Source organism: Prinia subflava, chromosome 1 (assembly GCF_021018805.1).
Source record: "Prinia subflava isolate CZ2003 ecotype Zambia chromosome 1, Cam_Psub_1.2, whole genome shotgun sequence".
Classification (NCBI taxonomy): domain Eukaryota; kingdom Metazoa; phylum Chordata; class Aves; order Passeriformes; family Cisticolidae; genus Prinia; species Prinia subflava.
The window spans coordinates 111,517,038-111,533,026 of NC_086247.1; the positions used below are offsets into that span (position 1 = coordinate 111,517,038).

Genomic DNA, 15,989 nt, shown 5'->3' on the forward strand with positions numbered 1-15,989 from the left:
GATGGAAGGGTAAAAACTGGAAAACTCATGAGTTGAGATAAAGACAGTTTAATAGGGAAAGTAAAAACCACACACACAAATAAACAAATAATTAATCCATTGTTCCTCATGGGCAGGCTGCTGTTCAGCCATCTCCAGGAGGGCTGGGCTCCGTCATACGTAGAGGTGACTTGGGAACACAAACATCATCACTCCAAATGTTCTCCCCTTTCCTCCTTCCCCCACCTTACAAACTTATGATGTCCTAAGGTCTGGAATATGCCTCAGGTCAGTTTGGGTCACCTGTCCCAGCTGTGTCTCCTGCCAGCCTCCCATGCATTCCCGGCCAGTGTGGCCGTATGGAAAGCAGAAAAGGCCTTGGCTCTGTGCAAGCCCTGCTCAGCAAAAACAAACACATCTCCATTCTGACAACTCTGTGCTCAGCACAAACCCAAAACGCAGCCCCAGACAAGACACTGCGAAGAATGCTAACCCTACCAGCCGAAAGGGGCACGAAGCACACAGCCTCTGACACTAAAGAACATTCTGACTTAAGACAGTCTCAGTGTATCCCACTCTGCAGTACAGGGTGGGCTCACGGTGGGACTGGAGGACCCCAGGGAGGGACAGTTTAATGCAGTGCTTCTGGAGGAGGGTGAGACCTGCAGGTTGTTAGAAAAGAACTGAATTCTTCCGGAAAAAACCTCCTGCGGCCGTGGGGTCTGGCGGAAGGTCACAGGGACGGGAGACCACGTACGGCAATGGAGAGCGACGGGAACGCGCCCGGGCCGCGCACACCGGGACACCACGGCGCATGCGCGCGGCGGGGCCACGGCCACAGCGCGCGTCCCCGCGCCCGCCCCGCCCCGCGCACGCGCCGCGGCGGAGCCGAGGCGGCTTCCGGGCGCCGGCGGGGCCGCCCCGCCCTCTCTGCTGCCGCCGCCATCATGGTACGTGCGGCCATGCCCCGCTCCGCCGGCCCGCCGGCCCCGCCGCCTCCCGCCGCCGCCCGCCTGCCGCCCCGGCGCTCCCGCCCGCGCCTCCCTGCGTCCGCACCCGCAGCGGCGGCGGCGGGGAGCCCGCGCCCGCCTCACCCGCGCCAGGCCGGGGCCGCGCTCCGCGTGTGCGCGGGGCCGGGCTCGGAGCGCGGCGGGACCGTGGCCCCTTTGCTCAGGCGTAGGGGTTTCGTGCAGTTCGAAAGCTTTCCAGGAGCGGAAGGGAACTTAGGGGAAAGATGGGGTAGGACTGTTTACAGGAGCATGTGGTGATGGGGTAGGGGGTATGGCATCAAACAGAAAGAGTAGGTTTAGATTAGATAGTGGGAAAAAATGCTTTACTGTGAGGATGTTGAGGCACTGGAACAGGTTTTCCGGGGAAATTATGGATGCCCCATCGCTGGAAGTGTTAACGACCTGTTTGGATGGGGCTCTGAGCAGCCTGGTGAAATGGAAGGGGCGGCTCGGTGATCTGTAAGGCCTCTGTCTGACCATTCTGGGATGTTTTTCGGGGAGCTCTTATAAAGGCTCTCAGAGCCTTGAATCTGAAAATGGCCTTGGATGTGTTCTCGCCTAACCCTCTGTCCATTCCTGCCTGCTCTCCCAGGTGTTCAAGCGTTTCGTGGAGATTGGCAGAGTTGCCTTCATCTCCTTCGGGCCACATGCTGGCAAACTGGTGGCCATCGTGGATGTTATTGACCAAAACAGGGTAAGTTGTGAGTGCTGCACCTATATTTCCTTTTTTCTGCCTTAACAGAGGCTTGTATGCTAAGGCTGTGTAGGAATTTTGTTTTCAAATAAGTAATTGATAAAAGGACAGGATTTGACAGATGTTGTATTTGAAACCTCTAGGAGCACGCTTTTTCCCACCAGCAAGTGATACATCCCCCTCCTTGTGCTGTTTCCTTGGTGTAGAAATGGACAAGGGATGTCGGAGTCTAAAGCTTATGAATGGAATGGCATTAACGTATGTGTAAAGTGAATATTTGGGTTAGGGGACTCTTCCTGCGTACATCTTAGTTTGTGGGCCTTTTTTTGTTTTAAATTCAGTTCAGTTTTTTTTGTCAAAGGCAGGCCTTTAAAATTTTTTCTGTAAAGCTTGGGTTGCACAGGCAAGACTTAACAATCTCTGCTTCTGTCTGCATGATATGTGTTTCAGTTTTGGATCGGTGTTGTCAAGATACTGTTCATACACTATTAGGAAGCAGCTGTTTAAATCAAATGCAATGGGAAAGCTGCTGCAAACGCCCCACATTTGTTTCCCTTTTTCAGGCACTGGTGGATGGCCCCTGCAGTGGTGTCAGGAGGCAGGCCATGCCCTTCAAGTGCATGCAGCTGACTGACTTTGTCCTGAAGTTCCCACACAGGTGAGTTGGCATTTTTCTTGACCTGTGTAAAAAAATCCCATGCTGTTACTTGATGACTGATCCTTGCTAAGTCTAGAAAGTTCAAACAGTAGTGTGTTAACAGTAAAAAATTGACAGACTGTGATATCATAGTTGAATATTTAGGTTTTCAATGCCACTGTTGGCTGATAGCTGCTGTTCAGGAGCAAAGGAAGCCTCACAGCAGTCAAGGCATCTCACAGGTAGTTCTGTGGGGGAAAGCAATGTAAATACTGCTGCAGCTTTGCTTTTGCTACTGCATAAGTCACCTTCAGGCATTAAATAGGTTCCCTGCCTACAGAACTACACTGGAATTGCAGGAGGCTGAATTCTGTTCTTTCAGCTCAGGTAATGTATGAATTTCTGTAATTCATAATCCAGAACGGGCAGTGCTAGGAACAGCTGCTCATTTGAACAGTGAGGTGGATTGGGAGGCAGATCCCAGAGGTCTGTGGTCAGTGGTACAAGGTCTGGTTGGAGGCCTCTCACCTGTGGTGTCCCCTAAGGTTCAAGTATTGTTTAACTTACTCATCAGTGACTTGGATCAAGGGACAGGTTCCTCCTCAGCATGTTCACTGATGACACCAAGCTGGGAGGAGTGGCTGATACCCCAGAGTGCTCTGCTGCCACTCAAAAGGTTGGAGAGACAGCCAGAGAGGAAACTTTGGAAGTTCAGCAAGGGCAGGTGCAGGGTCCTGCAGCTAGGGTACAATAACCCTGAGCACCTGTACAGGCTTGAGGCCAACTTGCTGGAAAGCAGCTCTGCAGAGAAGAACCTGAGGGTCCTGGTAGACAACAAGCTGTTGCTGAGCCAGCAGTGTCCTTGTGGCTGAGAAGGACAATGGTATCCTGGGGAAATTAGGTAGAGTGGCTGCAGCAGGGTGAGGGAGGTGATCCTGTGCAGGTAAGGCCACACCTGGAGAGCTTTGTCCAGTTCTGGGCTCCTCAGAACAAGAGAGATGTGCATCTCCTGGAGCTCAGGTGACCGAGCACTGGAGCAGCTTCCCCAGAGAGGTGATGGAGTCTCCCTCACTGGAGATACTCTAGAACCCCCCTGGCCACAATCCTGTGCCATGTGCTCTGGGATGGCCCTGCTTGAGCAGGGAGGTTGGACCTGGTGACCCACCGTGGTTCCTTCCAACCTGACCCATTCTGGGATTCTGTCAGTGCTAGCAAAGCATTTATTTGACTAATGTTAATTAGGCCACAGAGATGCTCGTGACATTGAGTTGAAGGTGTCTGAAGTGACGTAGTAGTGACAGTCATCTTCCCTTGAATGAAATTTGGGAGGCCAGCATCAGGGAGAACCTTTTTTTAATCATGACTGTGAATATGATTTTGTGACTGTTCCAATGCAGCGCTCGTCAGAAGTGTGTGCGACTTGCTTGGGAGAAGGAGAACATAAATGAAAAATGGTCAGCGACAAGATGGGCAAAGAAGATTGAAGCCCGAGAAAAGGTAACAGTGTTTCACTGGAGGAGGAGTACATGTACTGCTCCTGCTTTGTAAAATTAGGTACAGTCTAAAGGCTGCATGTTTTCAATAGTAAGCCAGGATTAGAGATAGACAAGGCATAGGTTTTTAACTTACCAGCTTAAACTTCTTGTATTTTAACAGTGAATGTGGTTTTGTTCAGCTATTTCTGTAAGAGCCTCTTTCCCTGCACCTCTTTTCCTGCATCCTGAGATATAGTGTAAAGGCCTTAAATTGTGACCTAGTTCCAGAAGTGCAGCTAGACCTCATTTGGAGATGATCAGTTACTTTTGGAATGATGAGTTTTACTGCTTGTACATATCAGAGTTTCATGACTGATTCCTTTCACACAGAAAGCCAAAATGACCGACTTTGATCGCTACAAGGTGATGAAAGCGAAGAAAATGGTAAGTGCTTGAGTGCTGCTTCTTTATGGGGTTAATGCTTGTAGCCTTCACTTCAGAGTCACATCCAGTGTTAGTAGCCTTACTTTCACAGCTGGCTTCATTTATGGGGTGACACCGTGGGTGTGAATGCCTTGAATTTCCATGCTGCTTTGTGTGTCACCACTTTCTCTTCTGTAGCTGGTCAGACTTGAACTTGTATAATCCATCTGTGAGTCCTCCCAAGTTGCAGCTGAGAAAGGAGTTGCCTGCTGAGAAAATCAAATATTCTGGATGGGTTGCTGTTAGTATTTCACCCTCTAATGAAAATCATTACACATCATCACTGAGATGTCTGAGCTACCAGCTAGAATGATAATGTCCACTCGGTGGATTGGAACAGTTTTAGTTAGAATTTGACATTTCAAATACAATGCATGGTAAAAGGTGATAATGAAAAGAGGCAGAATCTGAAAGCTTAGAATTTGAATTAAGGTACACTATTTGAACCTTTGCTCTTTTCATTCTGATAAAACGTAAACATTTTCTTTTTTAACAGAGAAACAGAATCATCAAGCAGGAAATGAAAAAGCTCCAGAGGATGGCTTCTAAAAAAGGCAAGAAGCCAGGGAAACCAGTGAAGAAGGCACCAAAGGGCAAAAAGCCAGAGAAGGCGGCGCCCAAGGCTAAGAAGCCAGAGAAGGCACCAGCACCCAAGGCACAGAAGGCACAGAAATAAAATGAAATTCTCATTATGTATAACTCTGTGTCTTTGTTCTGATTTTAAAATTACAAACGTTTGATTTGAATTGAAATCATGCATTTGTTTTCATTTCAGACCAAGAGTTGTGTGTGTCTTTTTTAATGTCCAAGTGTTGGATTCTAGGATTCCCCAGAACACGCAGAAATGCTTTTGCCATGGTATGCCCAGTACTCTATACCCGATGCCAGTTGAAATAATTGCATTCCCAGTTACTTGCAGTAGGTCAGATCCGGACATTTAAAAGCAGTCTGCTATTGGATATACAAAATTACTTGCACAGTCTTGAGTGTAAAATACATGGAAATTATTTTACTAGTAATTTTACTAGTTATGCCAAATTTTACTAATAGTTCTGTTTCAGACATGCTGAAAGGATGTGTTCTGGTTAAAATACAAGAATGTCAGTGTTAAAAAGACTTGACAAATTGCTGTTCAAATACTAAATTATTTGCTAAAAATCTATCACAAATTTTAAAGTAGTGGCCTGGAATACTTGGATGCTTCAGACGTCAAACACCATAGATGCCCTGTAAGCAGTTAAAAGTAATTTGTGGTGTGTTAACAAGATGGTAACTGTTGGCATGTATTTCAGTATGCTTGCTTTTTGGAATGTTTTAAGGGTAAGATTTTGTGTCAAGACCTGAGATGAATTCCAATTCCTTAAACTATGCAGTGTATCACTTCCACTAATCAAAACCATCAAGTAAAAGGGAGCATGACCTAAAAATTAGTTTGTCTGAAACACCAAAGTGCTCAATTTAGTCTTTGCACTATGAAATAACGTTTACAAATCTCAGTGTCAGCAATCCATGTAATTTCCTGTGTTTCCTCCTGTAGTTTCTTGTCAGGAGGTACATTTTCTTCACATGGAATGGAGAAATCTTGTAAGTCTGAGGTATCTGATAATTTAAAAGCAAATTACTTTTTCAAATATAAAATTGAGGAGGAAGTATATATTTTAATGAAGGTCGTGAGACCTTTCTGTTGTCACACACATACTCAAATATATGTTGCCCAATACACTGGTAAGCATATGTTGTTAAAAATTTGTGCTTTAACTATTTATATGGTTAGTGCTGCTTATTTCAGCCAGCATTAGGCATACCCAAGCACTTCGAAGTATACAGTGTTGTCCCAAGCTATTTACATACCCTTGGAAATAGAGTTCAAACACATGGTTGATAGGAAGGGATGTAACTGCTAAGGGGAAAATACATCAGAAATTATGCAAATTGGGACTAAAAGTCATGTTCAAGTGTCTGGAGACCTTGATTTTAAATTGGATTTTGAAGTGATAAAATCCACCTACTCTGAAACTTGAATTTAAAAGTAACTTCAAAGTTCTATCAGCCTGGAGGTCCTTTAAGGTGAAAGATGTGTCCCTTACTGATTTTTTTATGTACTACTGTTAAGCTTGATTATATAAGACTGAGGGGAAAAATGGTAAAAGTTCCTGTACAGAAAATAGATGTGCTTTCAATCATAAGGAACTCAGAAACACTTTTTCTACAACACTTACTCATTTTTAAAGGTACTGTCTTCCCCAGAATATCTCTGCCCATGACTGCAATTTATCCAGTGTTTTCATTCCTACCACTTGGCAGGTGCTAAGGCAGCTGAAACTTTTCCGCAGTATAAGGTGTACGGTAATCCTTGGGAGCTGGGATTGTCCTGAAGAGCGACCTGGTAGTGGTATGAAACACAGGTAGAGGGTTGTGTCTGCCCTAGCACTGTGCTATGAGAGCGGGGCATTAAAGATTTAGGCACTGCTGGGGGGAGAGCATGCTGTGCCTTAAAAGAAACCTGGGCTCTGTAGCACCACACCTGACAAGCAGGACTTCTGCCAAAGTACTGGTTTTTTATGATTTGGCCAAAAGGGGAAAAGGGCAATACCAGAATGTACTGGAATTTGGGACCTGCACGGAGCATTTCTGACCTGGTGTTCCATAGCGGCAGCATTTGGTGCTCCTTGCAGCAACTCACGAAACCTCTCTGAAACCTGCAGCTCTGTACTGTGGGCAGTACACCTTCCTTTCAGTCCACGGGCACTGTCCAGCCCTCCAGGCTGGTTCTTCCTTTTTGTGAAGCTAGGGGGAATACGAAAAACTGCAGGAGTGCAATTTATTTCTGAGGGTTACCACACGATGGCAACGTTAGCTCTTGAGAAGGTTCTTCCTGAGGCCAGGCAATTGTGCTGCCTTCCCGTGCAAGGAATGGTACCAAACAAAAGGGATGGCACAAACGCTTGAGAGCAGTAGACGTGCTTAGCCAATTCTTCATATTGCCTTTACCTTTATTTATTTATAGATCTTTTTACTAAGATCTACTTTGCTGGACTATGGATATGCTTCTTAATTTACTTGGTGGAGCTGAGCATGAAGAAATGGGGTCTGCTGTTTAGAAAGAGCTTGAGGTGAAGTCCCTGTGTTTGTTGTCTCATATTACTTCACCTAGTGGGCTTGCTGGGGGCAGAGCAAGATCTACCCCAACCCTGAGATCGACAGACAATTGCTGTATTTCCTAAACCAATACCAGTACTTAGCAAACCCTGTCCTAATCTCCGTGCTGCAAAGTCTGGGAGGCGTGAGCAATTCTAGGAGTAGGATTGGACCCCTTGGCATGATCTGTAGTTAAAAGGTGTAAAACCTGCTATTACCATGAACCAGCCACAGTTCTGGGCCAACTGATTTGCTGGTGATGCATATTTCTTCTTCCTGAAAAATGCTGTATTTGCATGATTTTGGCTCTTGACTTGCATGTCTGTTACTGTGTTTGGCATCTGGATGTATTTCAATTTTTTCATTGAGATGTAATAGCCTTGAAAGAGAAATCTGTGCATTTACTGATGGACTTGTGACAAATCTGGTCTAATTTATAGCTCTATTTATTTTGTCTTGCTTCAATTATAGTACCCCTTAAATGCTTCCAGCCCTGTAATGTTTCCTTGCTTTTCTCCTGTGCACACTGATAAAGTGTCTCTGAAAGCTCCACGTGCCTGCCTTTTATTGAGATGAAGGGGTGCTAATTTCTATTCACAGCATTATTGGTATATAAGTAAGTACAGCTTGCAAGGAAGTGGTAAGTGGAGCAAATTACAGGGATGACTGTGTGGTCTACTCATTTCAGGTCTTCGGCTTTTTGTTATTCCATTCTACAATTCTGGGGGGATGGAGTGGGGCTGGGTTGGTTTGTTTGGGGGTTTAATTTGGGAATTTTTTATGTTCTTTTGAGTCTGAAGTTGCATATACTATTGTGACACTCAGGTACTTTTGAGTTTGAAGGCATTTCCTTCACTGACGTAGAAAGATCAGCTTTCACCAGTTTCAACACGACACCCCTGATTGTGCTGCAGTCCTTGTCCCTGCCTTGACACAGGCCCTGTGCATACTCGTGATGTACCCACACCCTTTTCCCTGCACAGGCTTCATTCCTGGGGGTTGTACAACTTTCAGTTCATGGTGTCCTGAGGTGGGAACGTGGCCCAACCTTCCCTTTGTGTAAATGTCCCTGATTTGTATTCTTGTTTTAGATAAATAAAGAATTGATCATCTTTTCCTCACCTCCTTTTCAGTGATGATAAAACTGAGTGGGCTCCAGGCAAGTCTTTCTGGCAAACGCTCCACCTCCCCCATAAACTTTCAGAAGTTTGTATGCATCCAAATTAGAGAAGTCTTCCACCTGCAGTCAGCTATTTGTGCTGGTCACCAACATAAAAATTGTGCCATTGCCACCAGGACAGAGCCACTTCCTCCTTCCTAAAGTGCATTGATCTAGTTCTTGTTACAAAGGAGGTGCTTTTTAACATTTCCCTGGTGACCCCTGGTTGGAGGGTATTTTTCAGGGTTATTTAGTTCTGGAACTGTTCCTCACACATAGTTAAGAGAAGCCCTGAGCTGTTCATCACAGCCCTCAGCAGAGCCGAGCTCTTCCCTTGCATCCGCTTTGGGCTGCTGGGAGAGCACGGGTGGTGTTTTGGAGCACTGTGCCCTGAAAAAGGTTTGTGTGGCAGGATCTTATTAGGAAACTCTGCTCTGATGGAAATGAGAGATACTTAAAAAAAGTCATGGTGTGCATACTTCAATAGCATGAAGGAATATTATTTTTGAGATCTGCTGGAGCTTTACCTAAGGACACACAGTGGGAGAGCACAACATCTGAACATTTTTCACAATAACTCACCAGTCAAGACTTTTTATAGCCACTGTTTGAGCCTCCTATTTACAAAAGAAGGGGCCATTGCTAGCTGTGTTATTGCCACAGTCAGGTGCTATGTAAAAATGTTCTAAAGAAGAGACAGAAAATAAGCTTGAGGGCTTTTTTCTTCTTCCTTCTATTTCTCCCTGGAATCCCTGAATAACTTTACAGGGAGGGGTTTCTTCCTTGTTTATCTTTTCTTTCTACTGCTTGTCTCATTCACATTGCACATGTGAGTCTTAGCTCATCCTGGAAATCTCTGTGGATAATGCAAAAAAAAAAATCAGAGTTCACGGCATAATGAAATAAATTAAGTCTGACTAGCTGAAAGTGGCATCATTTTTGCTTGCTTGAAGCATTTTTCAAGGTCCAGGGAGAGGCTGACAAGTCGGTAATGCACGCAGATCCTGACTCCAGATGTGAACAGGCTTCCTCAACTCATTGACACCTGAATGTGACCTTGGAAGGAAAGGTGTTCATATTGGATATGCCTGGATGTGCAGCAGGTCTGGAGTGGGAGGCAGAGTTGCATTTAAATGTCAACCCAGGCAATTGTGCCACAGGACAATTATTCCAACAGGAGACTGAAAAGCATCCACACAATCCATAGTGCAAAATAATTTCTAGCGTCCTATAGAAAATTTGAGATTGCGGTTGGAAGAAAGTCCCGGTACCATGCCACAGGATGAGAGTGCTCAGGGTCACAGGCACTGCCAAACAGCCCTGGGTAGGCACTGGTGGTTCTTGGAAGGAGAACATGCCCAACAAGCTAGACCCTAACAATCTGACCTTTCTTTCTTGCCACTTTACTCACAACTTTCGAGAAATTCGGCTCCAGGGCTATTGCTTTGGACCATTAGCAGATGACACAAAGCCATCCTTGGGAGCATGGACAGGATGAATTCTCCATGTCATTCAGTTCCCTCCTCTCTTCTCCTATGCTGCTCTACTGGGAGTGACAAAGATTCACAGCCCACTCCCTCTCCTGTCTGAAAGTTCCCAGAACTTAATCCTCTGATTATTAGAAACCTTCTAATTGTCAACCTAAATTTATTCATGGCCAATTTATAACCAGGAGGCTCCACTTCTTGCTTCTGTAACTGCAGGGCTGTCAGGAAAGATTCATGAGCCCATATGTTGGTCAGACCCTATTTTCAGCAGCCACAATTCAAAGCTCTCAGATTAAATGCTGCCTGATTGCTCCATGTGTTAATGCATACGCTTTCCCCCCTCCTGGCATCACAGTGACAGAGGACTTTCCCTAGTGCAAAGGTACTTACACAGCCAATAGTGTCTTTGTGGTCCCAACTCAGGCATATGCCAAGAACTCCTTCCAGGAAAAGAAACAGATTGCTTCTGTCTTGTTTTCCCTCTTTTTTTAGGGGGGGTTGAAATGTTCCATGCATCAGTCTGTGTCCATTTTCCCCTTGTTTCTGTGTGATCCTGCAAGTTAGAGCTGGAGGTTTGCTGAGATGCTCTGAGGAAAATTAAGTCCTATGGTATCTTGATGTCCCCTGGGCTTGGGACACCGGCACACAGCAAACCCAGGAGGGCAGGCTCTGCCCCCAGGATCTGGCCTGTTCACATGCAGAGGTAGGAATTGACTTCTGGCAAGGTCTTGGAGAGCCACAGTCTCACTCTGTGGGGAGGCAGGGCATGCAGCACCAGTAGCTGCTAACATGAATCTCAGGCAGCAATGCTCTGTGCTCCCACCTGGCATTGTCTGTGCTCCCTCTCAGGCTTCCTGAAAGCTGCCTGCAGATTTAAGCCGTGCAGGGAGCTCTGGATGGCGCAGGAGAACCTGTGTTCAACCTGGCCCTCTCTGTGAGGTGCACGAGCAGGCAGAGACGAGCTGAACTGCTCTCTGCAGAGTCCCAGCACACCTCCTTTTTTTCTCCCCAGGCACCTCCAGAGTAAGATGAGTTGAACAACTCCTGCTCAGGAGGCCAAGGGAATTAGCCATGCAGCTCTCTAAACCCCCAACACTCATTCTTAGCCCCTCTAAGCCCAGATAACTTGTGTACTAATTTTGCAACTCTTCAGGAAATTTTTCTGTGGTGGTACAGAGTTTCCAGTGACTTTTCCTGACCGCATTCCGTAAGTGTGGTAGCACTGATGCTTTAAGTTTTAGCTTTCATATTATCCAGATTCTGTACTGCATTACTATATAACTATGAACTTCATATAAAGTGTTAGCAAGCTCTTTTCACAGTTTAGTTAGACAAAACAATCCTTTTCCAGCCTGAGAACCAAGGACACCGTTGCAGCTTCAGGCCCAAGAAGTATAAACAACAGTGAATTGAGGAGAGCAAACTGGGAGGATGGGACTTCACAACCTGAAGCTGTCATTGGACAATTAACCCCAATATATAAATGGACCCAAACTTATAAAAGTGTGAAACTGTGTGACCCGTAGTCCATCTTGGCTGTAGACTCGGCCAGGCTCTTGTACTGCCCAAGGTGTATTCTTAGAAGACCTTTTTAATAAATACCTACTTTATTCCTTCAACACTGTTCTAGGTAGCCTCTCAAGGCATCAGCACAAGTGGCTGGCTAGGCAAAGCCTTTGTTAAGAAGAAGTGAGGATCTATGAGTGTAACAATTGCCAGCTAATGTGGTTTCATGGTCAGTCACACTCATCACCTTCCTGAGGAGAGCACAGCATCTGTGCTGGCAGGGCACATCTGCCTTTGGGTGTCCCCAAAGCAATGGACACAGCACTGTACACCCTTCTTATTTTGCAAACAGTATCATTTACAGGGACTGCTTTACATATTCGATGAGAAACTGTCTCAGCAACAGATATCAAAATGAGACATCAGTGCTAAAGCTTTTGTGGGCTGGAATTGTTCTTTGTCCAACATCCCATATTTTCAAACAGTGATCAAGTTAAGGATACACAGACACACACACATTTATTTGCTAGTGAAGACTGCAGATGGTGCAGGATTAGTGGGATAATAAATAACAGATATCTGAATCTCTTGATTTACATGGTGACAGTCCAAAAAAAAAAAAAAAAGATGTTTCAGATTCACTGGAGTGCTGGGGTTTGTATCTAGAAAGGACAAAGAGAGAGGAAGAAAAGATAAGGCTTAAAAAAGGGGGATCCCTGCCTTGGGAAGGACTGACAGAAGAGGACAGAGGACTCTGGGGTGAAACACAGGTAAAAAGTCAGTGTTATTATACCAGCTGCTGGGAGCAATGGAACCCAGTGGGATGGAACCCTACTGAGGCACCCGCTTTGTGCCACCTGGTTCACCCTCTCCCATGGACTTGGGATGCCACAACACGGCTGGACTGTCAGTGACTGTTTTCACATGGGGCTGAAGTCCAATTGTTTCCAAAAGCTGGTGGAGGATGGAGGCTGAGACCCTTGGTGATGCAGAGTGGTCGGCTTTTCTTGGAGGAGCAGGCTAGGAAAAGGTTTATTTTCTAATAACACAGCAAATGTCTTGGACACGGAACATGGGTGGTAAGATTTTTTTTCTGGCTGAACATAGGAGAGCTATTTAAAAATAGCCCTTAGAAATTAAAAAATGAAAAGAGAACCCTAACTCATTTGACTCAGCTCATGTTCTGTAAAAACAATACTGTGTTCTGACAAGCGATTCAGAGTTTGTAGCATTTATCTAAAATGTTAAATTGGAGGAATGAGTAATCACCTCTGAAGGACTTAATAACTTTGTCCCTTCCTCCATATGCTTATGCTTGAGTCATGACAACAAGGAGGGTACAATAGGTATTTGTGGGAAGTATAAAGCCTGTGCACTGAGGGAACGTGTGGTTCCTGTACAGATGTTATTGTTTTCTCTGGCATCTTAAACACTGCTTATAAAGGATTGCTCTCCCTTCAGGATGTGACCTCCCTGCCTTCTGTCTTGAGTCAGACAAATGGTGACAAAGGCATCCCAGCAGCATTAATTTACTCTAATTACTGCATTGGGGGTGTGCAGCTTCTTCAGCATATTTATGAAAATTTAGTGCATTCCATAAATTACTTGGGTGGGCTTATTTCCATGTGAACAATGAGGAAAACCTGAGATGCACGAGTCGTTCCCACACACAGTGAACCGAAAGAAATCATCCACATCCAGGTTTTTCTCTGAATTAGGGACTCTTGCTTGCCCCCTGTAGAGATACTGATTTGGGAAGTGGGGCATAGGTTCATGTCACGCTTTGAAACCAGATGCAAAACTCAGTTTTGCACCTTACCTGCTTCTCAGCATCTTCTCTGTCCCAGTCCCAGACCCAGTCTGAGCCCAAATCTCTCCTCATTCTGCTTGGTCCCTATAGCCTTAATTTCCCATCTCTTTCACACCTCCTGCAAAGAAAGGGTGAAGTTTACAGTTCCTTAACCAGGGTTTCCTCTACAATTCCTTAGTAAAGCACTGAGACCCATTACCAACAGATACAGGAGACAGTGGGGTGGGAAGGGAAGAGAAATTTGAAGGCTTTCTGAATAGCTTGTTTTTAATCAGTGCTTGATAGGTATGATTTATCTGGGCAGCGTGTGGGTATCAGAAATTCATTCAAGCTTATAATTATCTTGGCAGATGTGAAAAGTCATATTCATAGCCCCTCAAACCCATTAGAGCCTCACACTTTTCTAAAAGGAAGAAAAAACCCTTCAGCTTTACTTTCTGAGAGGCAGAATAACTTTCTGTTCCTTGACAGCTCTTGAAATCTGTCCCCTTTCCACTGCCTGTCTTTTGTTCCCAAGGGAGAAATGAATGCAGGTCCACTGGGACAGAACGGGAAAGAAGAAAAAAAAAAATCAGCCTATTTTCATTCCTCTGCAGCAGGCATTTCTTTATGAGGACAAGCAAGTGCAGAGGCAAGTCAGTCTCTATGAAATGGAGTCAGGGTTATACCAGAAGATTTTGCTAGTGCCTACAGTGGAGTCATTCGAGGGAGCACAGAGGTGCTGCAACAGCACCCACGGCCTTCTTTGCTCTGCACTGGTTTCCTTGGATTTTGGTCTGCTTAGAGAACCCTAGGGAAAGGTCTCAGCTCTCCTGTTTCAAAGTACTTGCTCCTGGCTGAGCTGGATCTGCCAGGAGATGCCAGCAAACTGAGCCCCCCACACTGCTGTCCTGTGCCTTGCAACAGGGCCAGAACAGTTTTTCCTCCTGCCCATGTACAAGGTGAGAGGGATCAGGCTCGAGAGATCTTTGGTGTTGGAAACTGTAGGTCAGCTGGCCTCAGCACCTGGTGTGAGATGTGCCTGTTTTGGAGACTCATGTTTTGCCTGCAGGCTGGGTGCAGTCCCACCTCCCTGCTCTCCTCCATCTCTTTGCTGCCTACATCTCCTGGGAGTTTCCTGGAGAGGGGCCTGTCCCTCATCCTGCAGAGCTGGAGTCTGATTGAAGGACCGGCCTCAGCTAAAGTCAGGGAAACGTCAGGGAAATCTATGTGTGTGTGTGTGAGTTGGGATGTCTGTGGCAATGTGAGGAGAGATGGTCAGGGGATAGAAAAGAAAAAGGAGAGAAGAAAAGTGATTTCCACTGTTCATGTATTCACTAATTTTCCAGGATGCAGTAGCAGGGATGCTACTTATGGGATCTGGGGGCTGCAGTGTGGGCTTAGGACTACCCAGCTCAGATACAAGGTAGTCACAGTCCTATGGATTTGGGGAGTCCTCCTCAGGAAACTGGTTTACAATGCACTTGGCTCTTAGGTCTGCTTTTTAAATCTGATTTTGCACAGTGAATGTCACTAAAAAGCAGGGGAAGGAGGGGGAAAACAAATTTTTTCAAATTTCGTAATGCCAAGACTGGCGCAAATGTTTCAAGGCCCACTAGGTTTACCTTGCTGGTTTGGCCAGTGATCACTTCAGTCTGCTGCAGCAGCCACCCGAGCCTGTTTCTGGTGTCAAACTCGTGAGATGTCAGGTGTGCATTTTGAGTGGTTATTTGTAGGGAGAGGCGATCCAGAGAGACCAGCGGAGCGTTCGGCCTGTCACTCACGGCTCGCGGTGCCGCCGCGCTGACAGGAATCATTTTGACAGAAAATTGCATAGAAATTGAATCATTTTGAAATTAAGAAAGGGAGATGAAAGCAAATGCTTCCGAAATGAGGTGCCACCGATGAGCTGTGATGCACGGGGCTCAGCCTCCGGAGCTCTGCAGATCCCTTCCCTGGCACTCGCTTTGTCTTCGGACAGGCCATCTTTGGGCCAAGGCAAATAGTAGGTGATTGCTCATTACTTCATATTGCTAACTGTATTGGAAGTATTAGGTTATTCTCTGCCCCCAGGGAACTGGTCTCAAGGGAAGTGTTTCAGGATGTTCAACGCTGCAGTGTCCAGGACAGGTGGAGGTCAATGAGGTTGGTGGTGGCAGCAAGGAGGGGATGCAGGGCTTGGTTTCTGCACCCTTTCCTCATGCCCAAGGAGGGCATGGTGTGGGGTGTGCCGAAGCCAAAAGCAGGCACACTGCTTTGGTGCGTAACCTTCAAACCACTTCTTTTCCTAGCTATAGTTTTGAGTAGCAGTGGAAGGGGTAGGGAGATGTACCACATTAAAATAAGATGCACTCAGTGAACCCAGAGGGTGTGAAGGCCCTGGGGCACTGGGACTGGCACAAGAGCATACTGGGCAAGAACACTGAGTTGCCATCACTGTTTATACCCAATGTGTTGCATCACCTTGTGAAATGAATGTAAAATGTGGGCTGTGCATGGTCAGTGAGATGGAATGGGGCTTGGAGACACAGGAGCTTCCTACTGGGTTTGTCATCATCCTCCCAGGCTGCCTTGGTCAAGTGACTTGGCACAGTTTCCCTCAGCCTCAGCCTCTTCTCTTTTCAGATCACCA

General features: G+C 46.0%; 1 protein-coding gene across 1 annotated transcript; it reads left to right on the plus strand.

Annotated features, from left to right (window-relative positions):
- The first annotated feature begins 813 nt into the window (after positions 1 to 813).
- Positions 814 to 5,030, plus strand: RPL14 (ribosomal protein L14). Its single transcript, XM_063408349.1, has 6 exons — positions 814 to 929; positions 1,582 to 1,683; positions 2,247 to 2,341; positions 3,718 to 3,817; positions 4,186 to 4,239; positions 4,775 to 5,030. Exons 1-6 carry the CDS (start codon positions 927 to 929, stop codon positions 4,952 to 4,954), a joined length of 534 nt encoding a protein of 177 aa, XP_063264419.1. The 5' UTR covers positions 814 to 926; the 3' UTR covers positions 4,955 to 5,030.
- The last annotated feature ends 10,959 nt before the right edge of the window (positions 5,031 to 15,989 follow it).